Source organism: Rhamphochromis sp. 'chilingali', assembly GCF_963969265.1.
Source record: "Rhamphochromis sp. 'chilingali' genome assembly, chromosome: 11".
Classification (NCBI taxonomy): domain Eukaryota; kingdom Metazoa; phylum Chordata; class Actinopteri; order Cichliformes; family Cichlidae; genus Rhamphochromis; species Rhamphochromis sp. 'chilingali'.
In genome coordinates this window covers 9256694-9274582 of record NC_137938.1, presented here as the reverse complement: position 1 = coordinate 9274582, position 17889 = coordinate 9256694, and the positions used below count along the sequence as shown (strand labels likewise).

Genomic DNA, 17889 nt, shown 5'->3' with positions numbered 1-17889 from the left:
ATATATATTTTTTACGCATTAATTAGTTTTCCCGGGTACTGATGAGTCCACAAAACCCTCAAACGTATTCACCAAGCCTACAGCCCGTGATCTATATACAGCCTCTTGATTGGCGGCTGGTTTAAAGTGCATTGTTTATGAGTTTGGGCGACTCTCGTCGTGTGCAGAAAATATTCCACCTATGGTGGGGAGAAGGGAAAAAAGATAGAGAGACAACGTGAGGTTTTCTGAAGACAAAAAAATCCAGTCCGCGCTGTGACAGCTCCACTCCGCGTTTTGCGGCCATCTGTGCGGCTCAGTAAAATGGCTGTATCTAGCGGAGCCTCGTGTTGGTTGGGTTCGCTCCCTGCCTCTACCCGGGCTCAGTAACACAACTCCCACAACAATTTCTGTCGCTTTTTTTTACGCATTGTATGGAGCCTCCATCATTTCTCTAACCCATTTACGGAACCGGAACCGGGAGGATGGAGGCCGGATTCGGTCCGGTATGAGGGGCGGGAATGCATCGGCAAAAGGATAAATGGTTCTAAACAATTATTTATATTCAATGCTAGCTTTTGATTGTGACTGACTCGCCGAGAGAGGGAGAGAGAGGTGGGGGGTATATCATGGCCGCTCAGGTCGCCAGCGCCGCCACTCTTAACACTAGTCCGCCGTCCGAACTCAAAAAGCCGGATCGAGACGCCAAGGACGAGTCGGGTCCGGGAGAGAAGCAGCCAGACAAAAAGCAACCGGGCTTGGACGGCGGATCGCCGGGAAGGGGGGATCTGCAGGACGGGGCCGACGGTGGAAATGTAGGGGGAGGAGGAGAACCTGAGATGAAGAACGGGAATGGGAACCCGCCCAGGGCTAACAATAATACCCAGAATGACTCTGCCGGACCGGAGGGAAATAACCACCCCGGTTTGGTGCATCACCACGGCGCGGCTTTTCCTCCACCTTCGTACGGATACAGTCAGCACTACGGTCGGGCCCCTTTTCATCAACATGGCGGACAACAAAGCCCTGGCATGGCAGCTGCTGCGGGTCCGGTCGTGCAGTCGAGCAACATGATGGACCCTTATCAACATAATTCACACGACCATGGCTTTTCAAACCACCAGTTCAACAATTATAACCCATTCCCGAACAGGACTCCGTATCCCAGCCAAGCGTACGCCATGAACTCCCCTCGCAGCGCCCAGGCGCCGACAGCTGGGGGGCAACCAGCTAAGCAGCAGCCACCAGCGGGAGGACCCACGGCAATGGCTGGATCTTACAGTAATCAGAGATATAACATTGGAAACCCTCAACCTACATCCACACCGACACTCAACAAGCTCCTAACCTCCCCCAGCTCAACGCGGGGATATCCAAACTATCCGTCTAGCGACTATAGTAGCCAAGAAGGAGCTAGCAAGGGACCAGCAGACATGGGCAGTAGCGGTCAGTATGGAGGGAGCAATCCGGCTTGGCAACAAAGGAGCCATCACCCATCGCCTATGAGCCCTGGAAGTGCTGGGCAGCCGTTAGCAAGAACCCAGGTAAAAGCCATTTTAACAGGAACAAGGCACGAGCTTTAGCACGTCTCCTTCCCTTCTCCTAGCTAGTTCACAACGTAGCAGGCCAGCCATTGTCTGATACTAGTTCGCAAAGACTCTAAAATGGCTGCCTCTTGTGTGTAATTTTTTTCTTTTCACCACACCATTAAATAAGAGTTGTTTTAACGTATTTATAAAGCTGGCTAGCAACAAAGAAGCGTCGCTCGAGGCGGATATAAGTTGTTGAAACGTTGTAAAGGACGGTTCAGGGGAAGCCAAGAAGGCCCGACTTTGAAAAGGGGGCGAAAATAGTCGCTGAAGAGCAACGGTTCGTTTTTTCTCTCATACCTTTGCTTCTCCTTTTACGTGCTGAATTTACAATGAATTTTTGCTGCGAACACATCCGTGTGATGGTGCACAGCTACAGTAACGTGTTCTTATACGTGTGAGTTTGTGGCGGTTGCTCATACCTTCGTGTTTGTGTTGTTTTCTTGTGCGATAAACTGTATTTCGGTGGCCATGACGGAAGGAATGCGTTTCGTGTCGAGCGAGTCTCGCACAGTTGGTTAAAATGGCTCATGTTGGTCTTGTTTAAATTGCGTAAATATCACAGTTTGCTCGCTGGGGAAAGGTTAAACTGTTAGTTTGGGTCATATATTGATTAAAAAAGAATTTCCCCGTGCTGAAAAGCCGCTCGGCTTCCCCGCATGCACGCCGCCTGTAAACAATCATCCCTGCTTTTTATGAGTGACTTGAATGCAGTCAGCAGATTGCAGTTTGCACTGGGATTTGAATTGTGGAGGTAAAATCCTACTGTCAAAGCCAGGAGATAGTTGGTCTTGGGTTGACATGCTAGCTGAAATCTGATTGGCTCCTCATCCGCTGCTCATGGCCATTTATAATTACATGTGATGCAAGGCAACAGTTGCTGATAAGAGCACATAGCATTAACTCATCACAGGGTCACCAGAGATTTTATTTTTTTGCTGCTTCTCTCCTCCTCTAAGCTCCACTTCTTACTTGCAAAATAAATCCACGGTTGGAGCAGCTCGCACCTGAATGATGTGTGGATTTGTAGTTTTGCTCCCATCATTTGCTAATATTGACCAAAAATGCGAAATGTGTTGCTGTGGGCTCTGGGTGCAGCTTGTTACACCAAAAAGGGGTGTAAGTAGTTTGTTTTAGTGTTTGAATATACACCAGACACTATTAACACAGTAAAGTTCACATCATGGGTAAATGGGCTCTTATTTACTGATATACCATATTTTTTAAAATTCTCGAGCTAATGCAATAAACACATGGCTGTTTTTTGGTTGTTTTTTTTAATACACACACAGTAGAATAAAAGACAAATTTGAGCTTTCCCCACGAGGGTGTGTGTGTGCGCATGTGTGTATGCGCTCTTTGCTGCTGTGTCTGGCGTGCCACACAAGTTTAACTGCAGAAAATTTCCCCCCAATCCTCCCCCGAAGCCAATCAGAAGGCAGTCCAGCATCTCTCACCTGCCAAGGGAGTTTCCTCTCTGTCTTATGCAGATTAGCCATGTGCTACTCTTATTCACTTGATTATCTTAGATGTGCAAAGGGTCACGCTTTTTATTTTTGTTTATTATTTGGACAGAGGAGTTACCATTGAGTTGAGGATGCTCTTGTCGGCAAGGTGCGCTTGTGGGGATTCACCCAAAGTAGCTCATGGGTCTACATGTATTTGTTTAAGCAGATCATCTTGGGGTGCTTAATTTTTATCATGTGACACAGTTTTGATGGAGCGTGAGTAAAGATCCAGAATGTGACCTTTATTTCCAGCTTTTTTTTAAAAACTGAATGTGCCAGGTTATAGACTATGTACAGCTATACACAGTTTTTACTCTCCACAGCTGTTGTGAAGTTACTTCCTTCATTTCTTGTGTCATTCATCCAGAGCCAAACTGCCTTCAATGAAGGGTGGAAGGGGGGGCTACTTGGAACAGACTCAAAACAGGAGCACAGCTGGGATATGTTTAAGATTGGGCAGACTGCCCTCCATTCGAAAGTATATATATTCTGTTGACTTCCGAAACTATGGCAAAGCGAGGTGAAAAAAAATCAGGGTAATGACCGTGGGAAATAAGGTGGGGGGAAAAACACAGCTTGCCTGTTTGCTGGAGTTTCTTTTTCTTTTCTTTTTTCTTTTCAGGTATGGAAATGTAAGACTCTGCAGTCAAGTATTTTACAGCTGTAATAGTACAATTATCTGTGTGAGGACACTTGCTTGAAACTTGTAGGATTTGATGACTTGATTTTCTGTGTTGTGCTGTTATCATCTGATTTTTTATTTTTTGCTCTCTGTTCTTGCCATGTCCAGCCTCCTGGTTCCATGGACCCGATGGGAAAAATGAGGGGTCAGCCATATGGAACAAGCGGCCCATACAGTCAGCAGTCACAGCAAGGACCTTCAGCCGGTCCACAACCAGGGCCTGGTTACCCTGGACAGGGTTATGCCCCGCCAGGTCCCCAGAGATATCCAGTGGGAATGCAAGGCCGGACCTCTGGAGGCATGGGGGCCATGCCGTATGGTCCACAGGTATTATCTTTCATTCTGGATCTTCAGTTCAGATCTCTCATTACTGTTGGTGTGTTTGAGGCCTTAGTGTGTTTGTATATTCTGTTTAGATGGGATCTTATGGCCAGCAGGGAGCAGGAGGCTATGGCTCTCAGGGCCAGGCACCCTATTATGGCCAACCAAGCCAGGCTCCTCACCCAAGTCAGCAACAAACCTCATATTCACAGCCTCCACCTGGACAACCCGGCGGCCAGTCACCATACCCAGGTCAACCCCATCCTCCTCAGACTTCTACTCCACACACCCAGGGAGGGCCACCTTATCAGCAGCCCCACATGCCCCCACAGTCCCAGGGGCCACTGCCAGGCCCATCCCAAGGGCCCCCACAGTCACAGCCCCCTTATTCTCAAGCTTCAGCCCCACAGTCTGGCCAGTCTCCCTACGCCCAGCAGCAGGGTCCTCCCAGTCAGGCCCAGCAGCAGCCCAACTCCCAGTCTAACCCTGGATCGCAAGGCCAGTCCAGCTACCCAGGATCAATACAGGGGCCCCAGCAGCCACCCTCACAGCAACAGCAATCACAGTCTCATCCACAGCAGTCACCAGGACACAGCCAGCACCCACAAGGGCAGCCTGCAGGTTACCCCCAGAACCCTCAACAGCAGCAAGCACAACAGTCACCTTATCAGCGCTTTCCTCCTCCTCCTCCGCAGGTACCAATCTCAGTCTTGGCTCATATTCATCTTGGTTAATGAGTTTTCTCTATGTGGTTCTGTATCTCTGGCAGTATACTTAAGCGCACGTTCTTTTGTTTATCAGGAGGTATCCCAGGACTCATTTCAGTCCAATGCGCCTCCATCCACTCAGCCTAAATCTGGTCCAGAGGACGGTCAAGGCCGCCCCTCCAGCCTTCCGGTCAGTTATGCTTCTTATAACACCGCCGGGGCATTGCTTTTTCACAGTTTTCCATCAGATATTTTTTCCTTGCCGCTTTATTATATTTATCATGCTAGTTTTCAAAAACACGGCAGTTTATGGCACATTGCATTTAAAATTCATTTCGTATTATTGATGATAATGTAAAAATTTTCCTTTGCTCTGGCTGCTGCGCGTGCTGCTGTTCTTCAGTTGTTGAGACACAGCTCCATGGCTGATGCTTTTTGGAAAAGGGTGCTGTGCAAATGAGACGAGAAATCTGACAATCGAGCACTTGCACAGATGAAATGGCTGAACCGAGACAATTCGAAAACATGTTTTCAGTCTGCTTCCATGCGTATTCTGTTTTTGTTTGGGCTGTGAAGGCAAATGGACCAAACCCACTGTTTTTTTTTGGGTTTTTTTTTTTGGTTTGTTTTTTTAGTGCGAATTCAAAAGTTATGTAAAAAAAACACCTGTGATGGTTCTTGAACTGTTAAGACCGCTTTCTAATCGATGCATTTCCATCTAAAACTGAAAACATTTCAGTACTGGACCTTTTTTTGCATGCAGTCCTCTTCTTTGCACACGATCGATTTCCAGCCTATAGTAACAACCTCTGGATGGTATTCCCGTTATTTCTTTTGAGCTCTTTTGTGCAACCAGAGAGCATTAAAGTGCACACTGACCTGCTGCCATTCAGCAGAATTTGATTTACCTTTGCGAGCCCTGATGATGCAGGATGACGTCACCTAAACGATGCAGTGAGTGAGTTACCAGTCTGAAAGACTTGATGTTATGCAGACTTGTCCTGTGTTAAAAAACAAAAACAAAAAAACTGTGAATACGAACCTGACTGTAACTAAAATGCAGCTCTCCGGTCATCCGTCCGGATCAAACTTCCAGGTTTGTAAATGCCCTTCATCTGAACTGAATCTTGGCTGTTTGTTTGTGTATTGAAATCACATGGCAGAGCTGGCGCTGCACGCTGACTCGGCTTGCATCCTACAAACCTTGGTAACCATGACAACCCCCGGCACTAATGCGCACTCACTTTTTCTTTGAAAAAGATAAATAAGGACAAAGGCCTCCGGGTGTGTGTGTGTGTATTTGTATCTCTGCCACTCATGTCTTAACAGCAGAAGGATGAAATTGCAGCGTACTGATACTACAGCTAATGTACAAAGTAAACATTACAATACTGTAAACCAGAGGCTCCGTTGACTTGGCTTAAATAAGCATAGGGACACACATTGGATAACAATTAAACATGCTTGCAGGACGCAATGAAAATATTAGCGTAAAGAGAAATCACTTCAGTTCTTTATCAGCATTTAATCTAGTCTAAGCTTGCAGAGTGTCTGATATGTGCCTATATATGTGCCATACGTCACTGACTGAAAACACATTGCGCTGGAATCGATTTAAATAGCAGCACAGACCCATTACAGTCATTCGCCTCTAGATTCCTTAGTGCTCTTATTAAATTTTTGTGGGTTGTTTTGATTCTTTTTAGGACGCTGTAGGCCGGATGTGGTGGTATTTTGCCCAAAAGTTGAGAGGAATCAAGAGAAAGGAGCATCTGTGTCAAAATGCACAAACTGTCATATTTTTTTATTTTTGCCCTGCTAAATTTTCCTGTCTCTCTGCAGTGCAGTTCTTTTACTCCTTGTTCTTTCTTTTCTCCCTGTATGTGTTCTCAGGACCTGTCGGGGTCCATCGATGACCTGCCTACCGGTACAGAGGGCGCCCTGAGTCCCGGCGTGAGCACGTCAGGGGTGTCGAGTAGCCAGGGCGAGCAGAGCAACCCTGCTCAGTCGCCCTTCTCTCCTCACACATCTCCACACCTGCCAGGCATCCGAGGGCCTTCACCTTCCCCGGCCGGTTCCCCTGCCAGCGCCAGCACATCCCGCACAGGACCGCTGTCACCTGCCAACATGCCAGGTGGGCCTTCACAGTGAAATTGGGCATATGATTATTAGCGGGCTTCTTACATGTCTGATCGTGACAGCGATGCCAGATTACTGACCAGTGCTGCTTAAATTATTAGAGAAGCTGTTGGTTTTTGCATATTTTTGGGAGATTACATTTACCTTTTTGGTGAATTTTGTTTGAAACCCTCTTTGCCATTTTTGGAAATGTTTTCCAAGCCTCGCTGAAGCTATATGTCCTATATTTGGACCCGACAGTAAATGGAAACATTATCGATGGCCTGCAATTGCACATTTCCTCAAAACTCAGCCTGCTGTGTTTAGTTTCCTCGGACACCTCAGGATCTTTGCTGCACACTAAAATATTATTTTTGTTTGGTTGTTCACGAAGCATAAAGGTGTGTGTGTGTGTGTGTGTGTGTTTGGCATGGTCTGCATATTTAGAATTGTGCACCTTCTAAAGTTTAGCCTGTAAATATGCTCTCTGCTGTTCTGTGAGGGCTGATTTTTGTCTCAGAGTTTGACAAATTTTTTGCTGAAAGTGTAAAGTTTTTCTCACCCCCCAGTTAAGAGTCTGAATGGATTTATAACCTCAGAACTAGATCAGAAGGCTTTTCTGGGCCCATAATGGGCAACAAGCAGTGTAGAATCTTGAAGCAGTGGGAGACATTTTTGTATTCTGTGGTTCGACCCAAATACATCAATGTTATTTTCTCTTACGATCCAGCTCTGAATCTCTGTGGTGGAAGAGGTGTTAATGCCATTTTTAAGAATGTCTAGTAGTGCAAAAGAGTTTTATAGTTTTATGCATCTTTAAGAATGGATATCACCCTTTGTCCTCAAATTGGAATAAACTTAGCAACTACTCGTTGCTCCTTCCCTGAGCTCTCACCAATTTAACTTAATTATTACTGTTTAGGGACCCAAATGCCTCCCAGACCGTCAAGTGTGCAGTCAGATGGGAGCCTACACCCTACAATGAGCCAGTCTCCTATGGCCCAGGACAGAGGTATGTTGCCATCTGAAGTCTGCTTTGAGATTAACATGTTGAGTGTTTGCCGTGGCATCTGAGCCTTTGTCTTTGTCTCTTTTAGGGTTTATGCAGAGAAACCCTCAGATGCCCCCTTATGGCTCCCCCCAGTCAGCCTCTGCACTGTCACCACGCCAGTCCTCTGGGGGACAGATGCACCCTGGGATGGGCCCATATCAGCAGAACAACTCTATGGGAGGCTACGGGCAGCAGGGAGGACAATATGGCCCTCAAGGTTTAAACTTTTGGATTGGGTTATCTTTAATAGAGGCTTTTTTTTTATTTTTTTATTTTTTTTTTTTATTCTTTGAAATACTGCTAAGACAACTGTCTTCTAAAAATTGATTATATTAAGCCTAAATATTGCTTAATAAAGGCTTTCCACTCCATTTACAACCTGTCTAAAAAGTTTGCTGTTTACAATGTATCAGAAAATCCTTAGGAATATATCTCCCTGCCTCATGAATACCATGCTATCGCTGGTCCCTCCCTCTGACTGTGTTGCAGCTATTTATAGCTGTGAAGCAGAGAGTCAGCTGACGTAGCAGAGCCTCCTGTCAGTAGAGCTGAAACTGTGACAAAGGCTTGTTGCTCAGGCTGCATAGTGCACTCTCTCTCTCTGTACTAGCAGTCTGTAAGGAAAAGTCTGCCTCACGCACTCTTTAACAAAAGACTACTTTGAATTATAAAAACCAAGAAACTTCTGGGTGCTGCAGTGAGATTTTTGTTTTTTCAGAGTTCTGTTCAGTTGCAACCATGTGATTTACTTGAGCCTTTTTTTTTTTTCCATCTTATCATTCCCATCTTAGGTTATCCTCGGCAACCTAGCTATGGCAACATGCCTAATGCCAGCTACCCTGGGACTGGCATGGGCTCAATAAATCCCATGGCAAGCCAGGGTGGAGGTCCTCCATATGCTGGCATGCCTCCAGGAAGGATGCCTCCTAATCAAATGGGGGCACGGCCCTATGGCCCCAACATGGGTCCCAATATGGGGCCTAGCATGGGTCCAAACATGCCTCCCAACATGGGCAATATGCCGCCCCAGGTGAGCTCAGGAATGTGTCCTCCACCAGGAATGAACAGAAAGCCCCCGGATCCCTCAGCCATGCAACACCCTGCCACAAACTCCATGCACAACAGGTTGGTTACCAGTGGATCCTCAACTACCTGCATTTATTCACCAGGCACAAGTCTGCTGGTTATCACTCATGTCTAAATATGAAGTAGCTGCACAGTGCCTCATCCCACTTGCACATAAGATGACATATTTCTCTCTCTCCAGGATGTCTGGGTACCCCAACATGTCTCCAGGCATGATGGGCTCTGGCCCGCCTTACGGCCCTCCAATGAACAGTATGCCTGGAATGATGAACACTCCAGGTGGATCACCCTACCCTATGGGGCCAAACATGGCCAATAACACAAGTGGTAAGTTGTACTGGCATAACCTCATAACTTAATGTTGTTCTTTTTTTTCTGTTTGTTTTCTCTTACGTGGATGCTTCATAGCGAATTCATTCCCCACCATTGTTTCTAGGCATGGCCTCTAGTCCAGAAATGAACAATAAGATGAATAACAAGGTAGATGGGAGTGTGACGCCCAAGCCAGAATCCAAATCAAAGGTAACCCCTCTATTAAATATAATTACTATTTTTACAAGTCTTTTAAAATCTGTGCACCTCACCTCATGTCCTTTGTCATTTTGAAAATTGGTTTCTTCCTCCTCTCACACTAAACAGAAGTCCAACTCTTCCACCACAACCAGTGAAAAGATAACGCATCTGTACGACTTAGGACCAGAGCCAGAGAGGAAGATGTGGGTGGACCGTTATTTGGCCTTTATTGAAGAGAAGGCTATGGGCATGACCAACCTGCCTGCTGTAGGACGCAAACCTCTCGACCTCTTTCGGCTGTACATGTCTGTTAAAGAGATCGGAGGCATGATGCAGGTTAATATGGAAGTTTTAAACAACATGAATCCCAGAGTAAATGTTTTGCTTTGTCTTTGTTGAATCCTTTCCTAATATCCCTGTATTTTGTGTATGTGTGTGTATCTCAGGTGAATAAGAATAAGAAATGGCGTGATCTGGCCACTTCCTTGAATGTGGGTACATCCAGCAGTGCTGCTAGTTCTTTAAAGAAACAGTACATCCAGTGTCTGTATGCCTTTGAGTGCAAAATTGAGCGTGGTGAAGACCCCCCACCTGAGATCTTTACAGACAACAAAAAGAACCAAGCTGCTAAGGTCCAGCCCCCCTCTCCAGGTGAGAGCTGTGCTCATGTAACCTTTTCTGATGAGCGTACCTTTTCAATAATCAACCCCTTTGAACTTTAAAACTGACAAAAATGCCCGACTTGCTCTTTTGCAGTGTTATTAAAGCCATGTACCATATCTATCTGTTCCTCTCTTATTTCAAACTGAAGCGTCCCTCTGCTCCACAGCTGGGTCAGGCTCTCTGCAGGGTCCTCAGACTCCTCAGTCTACCAGCAGCTCCATGGCTGAGGGGGGAGACTTAAAACCCCCTACTCCGGCCTCTACTCCTCATGCCCAAATGCTGCCCGGGTCCAGGTGACTCTTGTTTAAGATTTTAACTGAAGAATCTTTGCTTTCAAGAGTCATTAACATTAGTTATACTAATCCTTCTTCCTTTTGCCTCTTTCCTAGGAGCAGCGTTAACCTGCAGGACCCCTTCTCTGACGGAAGCGATCCTGCATTTCCCCGGAAGAACATGACGCCCAACTCCAACTATCAGTCTGGCATGAACACGCCTGACATGCAAGGTCGAATGGGCCCGTACGAACCAAACAAAGACCCCTTTAGTAACATGCGGAAAGGTGGGCACACTGAATAGTGTTGTTAGTCTCAGCTAATTAACCAGTTACACATTTCTAAATGCTTTGTAACTCTAAATATATTTCCAGTTGGGGAGCAGTTTCTACCTGCTAACCAGGGTCCCAACAGCGGGATGGGTGATCAATCACAGCAGCCGCCACAACAACAACAACCACCACCACAACAACCGCAACAGCAGCAGCAGCAACCTCCATTCAACAGGGGACCGCCTGGGGCCATGGGCACAATGCCAATGGGGCCCAGACAGCAGTATCCTTATGGACCAGGCTACGACAGGAGGTAAGGCAGAATTTTAATGGTCCTTCAACACAGCTGGTAAAACCAAGTACTTTCATGATTAATCAAACCACAAATGTCCCCATTCACCTCAAAGAAATTGTCTAATGACTGAGTTGAATACATTTGATATTTAAGAAACTGGCTAGCTTCTTACACACTTAATTAAGCTCTTAGGTTATTTTAATGCTGCCGTTGATTCACATGTTCATATGGTGACAAGAATGAAATGTATCCCTAAAACAAGTGTAATACGAGTAAACACGAGACGTTGTAGTCTCCACGGGCAATCCTTTCCCCCCACGATTGTATTAGATTTTGAATTTTTTATTTTAAATTAGTGATACTGCACACTTGCATGGTGGGACCAATATTTTTTATTTATGCAGTAGCTACTTTGACAGTGACGGTAGTAGTTCATCTTCTGCCTGGAGAAACATTTTAGCGCTAATGTGGGTATACAGGTGTCATAACCTATTGTAGTAACAGCAAAACACTTTCCACCAGCAGTGTCTCACTTTCCTTCCCTGGGAATTTTCCTGGTTTGTTAGTTCTTGTATGTGGAGTACTGGCATTTTTGGATTACAGTGTTCCGTCTGAGCCTTTTTTAGTTGCTGTTGTCACTTTTGTTACCATTTTCCTATCAAACTGGATGTTTAAAGTAGGCTATTCAAGATATACTTCCTCACTGTTAGCAGTCATACACTGAGAGCCACTTATAAAATGTCTTGACCTTGTGCTTTGTAACATTTCCTATGAGTTTTTTCTTTTCTTTTTTGGATGATCTAGCATAATCTCTACGTGTATTGTTCCACTTTTCCCAGGTCGGAGCAAGGAATGGGCCCAGAAGGCAACATGGGATCTGGTGTTCCTCAGCCAAACCCGATGATGCCTGCCAACGCCGACACGGGGATGTATTCGCCAAATCGCTTCCCACCACAGCAGCCACGGTCAGTTCACAAAGCACTTCGTGGCTGGCAGCCTTTTAGATTTTCAAACTACTGTCAATTGGAAGTCATTCTTCATATATAACAAATCTACGGTTTTAGTAAAACTTGAATAACCTTCAACTCTTCAGTCTCGTTACAAAGCCAGTCCACAGCGTCATGAGACACTGTATTTTGATGTAACTTCTATATTTGTCATTTTGACAGCGGTATTGCTTCATTAATGTAAATTTTTTTTTCCATCTTTGAGTAAATATTCACTTGGCATTTACTGCTCTTTAGTTTAAGCTTTATCTTGTGTGAATATGAATGTTATACAGTTGCATTGATTTAAATGTATTTTGTCTTAATCCAACACAAATTCTCTGCTGGCTGGTATTTTTCACCAAGTAGTGAGCCATGCAGTTAACAAACACATGCTTGACATAATAATACAGTAAATGTTTTATAGAAAAATGGATCACGTTGAAGCACCAAAGAGGAGTATAAAGGATATTAAGTATAATGTAATTCACTGTGACACGATTAGAGGAATCTACAGCTAAATGCCCTTTGGGTGTGCATTCATCGACGTATGCTGACACATATCAGTGGGGCTTGTTGTAACTTGGTGAGAGATGCATAAGATTTTCATGGTCAAACTGAACAGGCACTTGTTTTTTTTTTTGTTTTTTTTTTTGCAGGCATGATTCCTATGGTAATCAGTATCCTGGACAGGGAACGCCCCCTACTGGCTCTTACCCAAATCAGCAGCCTGGAATGTACACACAGCAACCGGTAAATGATCCATCTGCACTACACCAACTCCCAGTGTTCTTAGTGTGTATAGGTCAAACAATGTGAAGGTTATAACTTTTACTTGTGTATTTTTTTTTTTTTTTGTCCTTGATGGCGCTCCTGTCATTTTTTTACATTTTTGTGAATGACTTTATTCTTTTTGCAGTTTGCTTTAAATGATAAATGTGTCTGTCTGCACTTTTGTATTTTCTGTAGAGTTACAAGCGTCCAGGGGAAGGCGGTTACCCACCATCAAAACGTCACGAGACTGACTACAGTGGACCCTTCCCTGGCGGACAGCAGCCACCGCAGCAACCGCAACAGCAAGGAGGCGCCTCTGCACCCTCTTCAGGACAGCAGGAGCCATACAATCAGTACAGCAGCAGCGGGCCCTACCCTGGCGCCGATCGCCGTCCACCCGGCCCCAGCAGTCAGTTCCCGTTTCCCTTTGGTCGTGAACGGATGCAGGGGACAACTGGGCCCAATTCGCAACCTAACATGCCCCCTCAGATGATGCAGTCAGGCCCTCCTGAGGGTCCTCAGGGAGGCATGTGGCAGGGACCTCGAGATATGAACTATCAGAACTACCCCAGCCGACAGGGTGGCCCTGGGGGTCCTCCCCAGGGACCTGGTTACCCCGGCATGAACCGGGCAGAGGAGATGATGCCGTCAGAACAACGCATGAATCACGATGGCCAGTGGGGGGGTCAGATGGGCCCTCGGCAGCCTCCTTACGGTCCAGCCGGGCCTGGCGCACCTATGCCTCGCTCGGTACAGTCCAACTACCAGCCCCCTCAGGGGGTGCAGAACCACATTCCACAGGTGCCGAGCCCAGCATCCATGCCCCGCCCCATAGAGAGCAGGACATCGCCTAGCAAGTCTCCCTTTATGCATGGAATGAAGATGCAGAAGGCTGGTCCCCCAGTGCCTGCATCCCACATAGTGCCCCCTCCAGTGCAGTCACCTCTAATAAGGCGAGACATGCCTTTTCCGCCAGGCTCTGTAGAAGCTACCCTTCCTGTCCTGAAGCCACGTCGAAAACTCACCATGAAAGATATTGGTATGAAAAGAAATTCTAGAACTTAAAAGCAGCTTATTACCCTTTATTGTTCACAGTACTGTTTAATACTGCAGCTGTCCTCAGTTGTAAGTTATTGATCAGAGAGTAGTGGTATTCATTAATTTCTCTATTTTTTTTTTCTTCTTGATTTTTCTCTTTTAGGAACCCCAGAGGCCTGGAGAGTTATGATGTCATTAAAGTCCGGTTTATTGGCTGAAAGCACGTGGGCCTTAGATACTATCAATATACTTCTCTATGACGACAATAGTATTTCCACCTTCGATCTCAACACGGTGAGATTCAGTATTGAGCCCTAATAATGTTTGTAGCAGTTTGCATGGTGATCATTTCTAATATTTTCCTTTATATTGTTTCTTCAGTTGCCTGGTCTATTAGAGTTGGTGGTTGAGTATTTCCGACGCTGCCTCATTGAAATCTTTGGCATCCTGCGGGAGTATGAGGTCGGCGACCCTGGCCAGAGAACACTACTTGATCCTGAGACCTTGAAACGAGACTGGAATGGCACAGAGGAAGAGGAACCACGGGTGGATGATATGGAACAAGAGGATGAAGATGACGATGAAGAGGAAGAACGAGAAACGGAGGGGTCATCTCATGTCAAAGAGGAGGAAGATCAAAAGCAGTGCTCTCAAGGTCAGGACGAGAAGAGCAAGGGTTCATCATCTGAGCAGACGGGCTCGTTGCACACCCCAACTGCCCACGAGAGACCCAAGCAGGCGAGCAAGTTTGACAAGTTTCCCCTGAAGTTGGTACGAAAGAAAGACCCATTTGCCGCAGCCCAGGCAAATAATCATGGCAAAATTCAAGAGTTTGACAGTGGCTTACTTCACTGGAGCGCAGGAGGGGGAGACTCAACAGAACACATCCAGACCCACTTTGAGCCACGAAAAGACTTCTTGGAACCACGCGAACGAATACCTGTGCCACCGGTTTTACTAAGGCGGAGAGTCCTAGAAGAAGAGATACGGGAAAATGGTTTGCCTGCCGAGGAGGAGAGAAGGAAGCCTCAAGACGAAGAAGAAATGCCAAAAGAGACCTCCTCTTCAGAAAGATCAGCAGTCTCAGAGAAGTCCAGCTCCTTGCTTGGCAGCGAGGAGGAGAGGAAGACAGATTGTGACTCCAAGACGGTTGAGAAAGGCTCGAAAAGTCACCTAGAGAATAATAGACCCATTCCCTCCTCTGGCAGTTTCTTTACCCAGCAGGCACAGCAGAACGGCACCATCCTGGAGGACGAGCCTCACAGTAAGGATGAGGGGCCGCTCGTTGCACTGACTAACTGGCAGGATTCTTTAGCCCGGCGCTGCATTTGCGTCTCAAATATTGTCCGCAGCCTCTCCTTCGTTCCAGGCAATGACCACGAGATGTCCAAGCATTCGGGGCTGCTGCTTATACTGGGTCGACTAATCCTGCTCCACCACCGGCACCCGGAGCGCAAACAGGCCCCGCTCACCTACGAAAAGGACGAGGATTCGGATGAGGGCATGGGCCAAAGGGACGAATGGTGGTGGGACTGCTTGGAGCTGCTGAGGGAGAACACACTGGTCACTTTGGCAAATATTTCAGGCCAGCTGGACCTCTCCATCTACTCCGAAAGCATCTGCTTGCCTCTGTTGGACGGCCTCCTTCACTGGGCTGTGTGCCCCTCAGCAGAAGCCCAGGACCCTTTCCCCACTCTGGGACCCCACGGTTCTTTGTCACCTCAGAGACTTGTCCTGGAAACGCTCAGTAAACTAAGCATCCAAGACAACAATGTGGACCTCATCTTGGCCACTCCACCATTCAGTCGGTTGGAGAAGCTTTATGGGAACCTGGTGCGGCTAATTGGAGACAGGAAGGTTGCGGTCTGTAGGGAGATGGCCGTAGTTCTACTAGCCAACCTGGCCCAGGGTGACACTCTGGCAGCCCGAGCAATCGCTGTTCAGAAGGGCAGCGTGGGCAACCTGCTGGGCTTTCTGGAGGACAGTCTGGCTGCCACACAGCTGCAACAGAGCCAGAGCTCTCTGCTACACCTACAAGGGATGCCCTTTGAACCCACAAGCCCGGACATGATGCGGCGAGCAGCCCGGGCCCTGCACGCCTTAGCTAAGGTGGAGGAGAACCACTCAGAGTTCACACTACACGAGTCCCGACTCCTCGACCTTTCAGTGTCTCCCCTCATGAACTCGCTGGTTTCTCATGTTATCTGTGATGTACTCTTTCTGATCGGCCAGTCATGACAGCTGGAGGGAGCCGTGGCTCCACTTCTTGGGGGTTTTGTCCCCAGTCCCCCTCCTTCCTGGTAACCTTGGCTTATGTGTGTGTAACAGGGCAAAGAAAGTTCAAGTGACTGTCTGTATTTTAATTTATGAAAATCCTTCAGATTCCATTTTCCGTGCCTCCCCATCCTGGACCAGCCTCACTCGAGGAGACGGAGGGGCAGGGCGGGGGTTAATCACGGAGCGGTGGTGGATCTACAAATCGGAGAGATGCCGACAAAGTGACACTACTTGCAAAGCAAATGCCCACTGGATGACACAGAGCAAAGCACCACGGTTGGGAGACTGTGCTGCACTCGGGTGGGGCGGGCAGGGGGGGAAAGTACTTTTTAATAAATAATAAATAGCTGAAAAAACAAAAACTGTAACCAAAGTTGCTGTCTCGTTTACAGTGAGTTTGGGAGACACAGTGTGCCCTAGCTCTCCCCTCGAGGGCACAATGAGTCTGTGACTGGTTGATGTTCAGAGGTGAAGCAGACTGATTAAGTGGCCTACTGGTTATAGTTGCTGTAGTTGGATTCTCACCAGTCAGCCCGACAGTAGACAAAGTGCTGTCAATAGACACCTTCACCGGGGAGGCCTGTGCAGTGTGCAGTAGATTGTAGGACATTTTCTGTACCGTACTGCTCTTGAGTGTAAGCATTCTGTAACACACGTTTCCACACAGAAGCTGGCGATGCAGCTCCTCAAGAGTTTCGAGGTCAATTTAGTTTGGTGTTAAAACAGAAAATGGCTTTCTTCCCCAAAGTATCAAGAACCTACAACACCCTTACCTCCTCTTATCCCTTGATTGTATGAATACCCTTATGAAAAGAAATCACCTCTTAGGACTGGTTTTCAACTTCAGATACAGCTTTGCTGTGGTGTATATATAATGTTGTACATTATACTTCCTTTCTGTGTCTGTCTCTCTCGCTCTCTCTCTGTGTCACTATTCTCACACTTGTTTATTGGCGCGGGACGGAGGCTGACGTGAGTTTGGTCCGTGACCTTCGGTCCTCTCCGATAAGACCCACATCTCTGGTCTCTTCACAGCTCCGTAGTATGGCAGACATGGCTCAGACCTGTTATCTCCTGGTACAATGAAAATAAACTAGATGAAGAACACGTTTGACAAATTTTCTCCAGTCATGGATTCTGCATATTTGTATTTCAGACTATGTAGCTAAGACATCGTGTAAATTCCTCCCTTTCCCTTTTTTGGCTCAATGAATATCATTTATTCAGTATGAAATCTTTATACTATATGTTCCACGTGGTAAGAATAAATGTACATTAAATCTTCGTAAGCTGTTTGATGGTTTTGTTCTTTTGCAATAACGACCTTCTTTGGGGGGGGGGGAAATGAATGAATTCACACAGCACTGTTTAGAGATGTTCTTTAAACCACATGTTCAAGATTACCTGCTCAATAAATGCTTCACTTATATTTAAAGACTCCTAAAACTCCTTAAAAAGGTGTTACACTATGAATGTCAAACTCACTTTACATACACACAGCTCACTTTTATCTGAAGTGGGGAAGATGAGTTAAACATTTTGTCAGAAAGATTTTTACTAAACATTTAGTCTCTGGGATATCTTAATATGAGATTAAGACGTCACATCTCAGTTTTTCTACATGATGAATTTATACAATTACAAAAAGTTCTGGTAGCTCACTGTCCTGTATTCAGTTTTTGTTTAATCACAGAAAACTTTTTTTGTTTTTAAACTGAAATTTCTATAGTAGAGAGTGAAAAACAAGAACTTTTTGTT

At 46.2% G+C, this 17889-nt stretch overlaps 1 protein-coding gene across 3 annotated transcripts; it reads left to right on the top strand.

The window, feature by feature from the left end:
• Positions 1 to 297: 297 nt before the first annotated feature.
• On the top strand, positions 298 to 17416 carry arid1aa (AT-rich interaction domain 1Aa). 3 transcript variants are annotated; one of them, XM_080897416.1, is made up of 20 exons: positions 298 to 1523; positions 3867 to 4085; positions 4175 to 4774; positions 4881 to 4976; positions 6680 to 6920; positions 7827 to 7916; positions 8002 to 8172; positions 8747 to 9080; positions 9223 to 9368; positions 9478 to 9563; positions 9681 to 9890; positions 10001 to 10205; positions 10384 to 10510; positions 10607 to 10776; positions 10864 to 11074; positions 11896 to 12021; positions 12702 to 12795; positions 13012 to 13855; positions 14018 to 14148; positions 14236 to 17416. In XM_080897416.1, the coding sequence occupies exons 1-20, from the start codon at positions 609 to 611 to the stop codon at positions 16090 to 16092; spliced, it is 6873 nt and encodes a 2290-aa protein (XP_080753542.1). In that variant the 5' UTR covers positions 298 to 608; the 3' UTR covers positions 16093 to 17416. The 3 variants fall into 3 exon arrangements, with proteins under 3 accessions (XP_080753542.1, XP_080753541.1, XP_080753543.1); XM_080897415.1 differs by having other exon boundaries at positions 10366 to 10510; XM_080897417.1 differs by lacking the exon at positions 4881 to 4976 and having other exon boundaries at positions 10366 to 10510.
• The last annotated feature ends 473 nt before the right edge of the window (positions 17417 to 17889 follow it).

Bases quoted from the DNA above. Each gene is read 5' to 3' on its own strand.
- arid1aa (XM_080897415.1), top strand. From the start codon at position 609: ATGGCCGCTCAGGTCGCCAGCGCCGCCACTCTTAACACTAGTCCGCCG. The intron at 1,524-3,866 runs GTAAAAGCCATT...TGCCATGTCCAG, and splicing joins AGCCGTTAGCAAGAACCCAG to CCTCCTGGTTCCATGGACCC. The intron at 10,511-10,606 runs GTGACTCTTGTT...CCTCTTTCCTAG, and splicing joins CAAATGCTGCCCGGGTCCAG to GAGCAGCGTTAACCTGCAGG.